At 34.9% G+C, this 4,292-nt stretch overlaps 1 protein-coding gene across 1 annotated transcript in view; it reads right to left on the bottom strand.

Moving 5' to 3' along the window:
* LOC106473145 (cell adhesion molecule 2-like) overlaps positions 1 to 4,085 on the bottom strand; it is a 14,251-nt gene extending 10,166 nt beyond the window's left edge. Inside the window, exon 1 of the mRNA XM_022401634.1 lies at positions 3,868 to 4,085. Coding sequence (XP_022257342.1) covers positions 3,868 to 4,050 — 183 coding nt within the window. The 5' untranslated portion in view covers positions 4,051 to 4,085. The remainder of the gene's footprint in view (positions 1 to 3,867) is intronic.
* Between the last annotated feature and the right edge of the window lie 207 nt (positions 4,086 to 4,292).

Here is a 4,292-nt window from a genome sequence, read left to right as displayed (position 1 = left end):
TAGGACAGGTGTTACTAAACCAGCGTTCCCCACTTAATGTAAGACAGTTGTTACTAAACTTGCGTTCCCCACTTAAAGTAAGACAGTTGTTACTAAACCAGCGTTCCCCACTTAATGTAAGACAGTTGTTACTAAACTTGCGTTCCCCACTTAAAGTAAGACAGTTGTTACTAAACCAGCGTTTCCCACTTAAAGTAAGACAGTTGCTACTAGACCAGCATTCCCCATTTAAAGTAGGACAGTTGTTACTAAACTTGCGTTCCCCTACTTAAAGTAGGACAGTTGTTACTAAACCAGCATTCCCCCACTTAAAGTAAGACAGTTTTTACTAAACCAGCATTCCCCACTTAAAGTAAGACAGTTTTTACTAAACCAGCATTCCCCATTTAAAGTAGGACAGTTTTTACTAAGCCATCATTCCCCACTTAAAGTAAGACAGTTTTTACTAAGCCATCATTCCCCACTTAAAGTAGGACATTTTTACTAATCCAGCGTTTCCCATTTAAAGTAAGACAGTTGTTACTAAACCAGCGTTCCCCGCTTCAACTAGGACAGTTTTTACTAAACCAGCATTCCCCACTTAAAGTAAGACAGTTGCTACTAGACCAGCGTTCCTCACTGAAAGAACAGAACCAATAGCTTGGTCTTGCTACTTGTTTTACTGAGCGCAAAGCTACACAATGGACTATATGCGTTCTATCTATTGTGGAGAATCGAACCTCGGATGTTGGAGTTGCAAGTCCGTAAGCTTGCCACTGAAACACCACTCAAATTATCTTATATGAAAGTATTAAATTTTATCAGTAGTATACTTATAAATGACGCTCCTGTAGAACCACAGTCTACGGGTAGCGGGATCGAAACCCGTAGCTGAAAATGTTCGCCTTTTCAGTCATGGTGGCATTATAATATGACGGTCAATTCACTGTTAGTTGGTAAAAGAGTAGTCGAAGAGTTGGGGATGGGTGATATCGGCTGTTGTCTTCCCTATGGTCAGCACTTCAGAATTAGAGATTGTGACAGTTAGCCTTAGGAGCTTAGTCAGAAACAACTAACAACAACCGAGGAAGCCCCCCTCATTAAGTCAGCGGGAAAAGCACAGATAGCCCATTGTATAGCTTTGCGCTTAACAACAAACAAATAATTCAGAAGGAAATCTAATGTATATTATTCAAACAATTAATAATAATAATAAGAAGAAATCTAATGTATATTATTCAAACAATTAATAATAATAATAAGAAGAAATCTAATGTATATTATTCAAACAATTAATAATATAATATTAAGAAATCTAATGTATATTATTCAAACAATTAATAATATAATAATAAGAAATCTAATGTATATTATTCAAACAATTAATAATATAATAATAAAAAATCTAATGTATATTATTCAAACAATTAATAATAATAATAATAAGAAATCTAATGTATATTATTCAAACAATTAATAATAATAATAATAAGAAATCTAATGTATATTATTCAAACAATTAATAATATAATAATAAGAAATCTAATGTATATTATTCAAACAATTAATAATAATAAGAGGAACAATTTTCTTTATTTAGCAAATTAGAAGTACAATTAATTATAAGTATTTCCCATACCGGTATTGACGAGGCTTAGCAATTAGCGTATGGGGCTGCGGATGAAAAGGTCTGGAGTTCGAGATATATTGTTATTGAATACGTTCCGCATTTTCAGAGGTAGGTACGTTACAAAAGTAGCAGTTGACCTCGTCATTTGGTTCAAAGAGTTGAAAAATGCTCTTATGGCGGTTGATGTTGCTAACAGGCTGCCTTTTCTCAAAATTAGGGACGAATATTCTCGAATTTTGGAAATCTTTGATCTCGCTGGCTCACCCTCGTACCTTTCATGCACCGCTATTGTTTATTCACACGCCGCTCGCCAAAAACAAAATCTTGTTTAAGTTCATGATGTTATTTAAACCAACATATTATTGCTTCAAGCTAAATTTTCCGTAACAACTAATTTCAAAATATCAGGCATGATCATTTTCATCTACAGCCAATTTTTATCTACATAAAAACAGAACACCTTTAAACACGTAGATTGTTTTAATAAATTAAAAGCTGTATCTTGTGTTTGAGTACGAAACGACTGTTTTAAACCACTCCCAGGATTAAAAGGTAATAACTATTGATCTAGAAAGATTTTTACGTTTGAACGAACCAATCACAAGGCTCTTTATGTTTGAACTAACCAATCACAAGGCGTTTTTACGTTGGAAATAACTAATCACGAGGCTTAACCTCCGACAGTGCTGAGGAAGAAAAAAAAAACGTGTACAATGATTTTGTTTGTACGTACAGCTACCATTAAATTTCAAGAATGAACTGACATGAAACATTTTCAAAAAAGTCAAATGAAGAGACTTAGGATATCGATGAAACCAGTATATTGAATTACCGTTTATATCCAAATAAAACAACAAAAGTTTGTGATGTATCTATATACCTTATAGCAATTAAATAAGTAGATACATTTCAGAGCTAATTCCGTTTCCCATGAGGCAGTGACAGAAAGAAGACATTGATAAATAAATGTTGGAAGTTAACCCATTCTGTGTCCCATAGGACATCGAGAGTGTGAAGACATTATTAAATAAACAACAGAGTTAATCCTGTATCTCGTATGTAAACGACAGTGCGAAATCATCAGAACCAAAATTTGTGTTTTCAATGACATAACTGTAGTAAATAAATTTGGTTTTGGAAACTGACATGTACAGGACTCCGAAGGTAAATAAATTGACTAGTTGTTAAATATATATATATATAAATATATTTTTCGGGTATCTTTATTTTAACTCCATTTATAAATTTAAAATCATAATAAATTTACTCGTACTAGGAAATGATAAAAACCTATAACTCGAGCACTTTCGAAAGGTGGACCTTTCTTCTTCAGGTTTACCCATCCAGTTTACCCCCTATGAAGAAGGTTAAACTTTCGAAAGGTGGACCTTTCTTCTTCAGGTTTACCCATCCAGTTTACCCCCTATGAAGAAGGTTAAACTTTCGAAAGCGCTCGGGTTATAGGGTTTTATCGTCTTATGTTAAGACTTCTTGAACCTATGTGTTCTACAGTTATAATAATAAATCCGTACTAAACTTACCTCTGTACCCAGGTAGGTTAGCGCTAAGTGTGTGGAATTACAATGCAGATAGCTCACTGCTCGGCTTTAACAAGATCAACAACTTACCTTTACCCATACACCTTGAAGATGAAGGAACTGATTAGTAAAACGAGAACCAATTATATCTGCCCACACACCTTGAAGATGAAGGAACTGACGATTAAAACAAGAAAACTTACCTCTACCCGCGCACCTTGAAGAGGAGAGAACGGATCAGTAAAAAAGAACAACTTATCTCTACCCACAACTTGAAGAGGAAAGAACTGATCAGTAAAAAAGAACAACAACTTACCTCTACCCACAACTTGAAGAGGAAGGAACTGATCAGTAAAAAAGAACAACTTACCTATACCCACAACTTGAAGAGGAAGGAACTGATCATTAAAACAAGAACAACAACTTACCTCCACCCACAACTTGAAGAGGAAGGAACTGATCAGTAAAACAAGAACAACAACTTACCTCTATCCACAACTTGAAGAGGAAGGAACTGATCAGTAAAATAAGAACAATAACTTACCTCTACCCGCACAACTTGAAGAGGAAGGAACTGATCAGTAAAACAAGAACAATAACTTACCTCTATCCACAACTTGAAGAGGAAGGAACTGATCAGTAAAATAAGAACAATAACTTACCTCTATCCACAACTTGAAGAGGAAGGAACTGATCAGTAAAACAAGAACAACAACTTACCTCTACTCGCACACCTCGAAGAGGAAGGAACTGACCAGGAGGCCAGTCCTTGGGGACATATCGGTAGAACTCTATATTATCCTTGTACCATTTCACAGAATATAACGAATCATCGTCTAACTTGTAGGAACAGGTCAGTTCTACAGATTGGCCAGCTCTTATTGGTGACGGCACATCAAACATGTCGACGTCTAATCGCAGGGATGTCGCAATGGACATGCCTAAAATAGATTAATGTAATTGTATATCATTGCGGTCATAACGTTTGTAGAAATAAAACAAACCAGAGAGGCATTGGGCTTTAAATAAACATAATAAATTCATGGATTATACAAACTTAGGATCTCTAACGAAAAATATGTATTTATTTGTTACACCATGTTTTTACTTCGTGTTTGATATACGATCGAACATAAGGAAACAAT

The sequence above is a fragment of the Limulus polyphemus genome, unplaced genomic scaffold, assembly GCF_000517525.1.
Source record: "Limulus polyphemus unplaced genomic scaffold, Limulus_polyphemus-2.1.2 Scaffold5923, whole genome shotgun sequence".
Taxonomy (NCBI): Eukaryota; Metazoa; Arthropoda; class Merostomata; order Xiphosura; family Limulidae; genus Limulus; species Limulus polyphemus.
The sequence above is the reverse complement of the archived record's forward strand: the minus strand, read 5'-3'. Positions and strand labels throughout refer to the sequence as shown.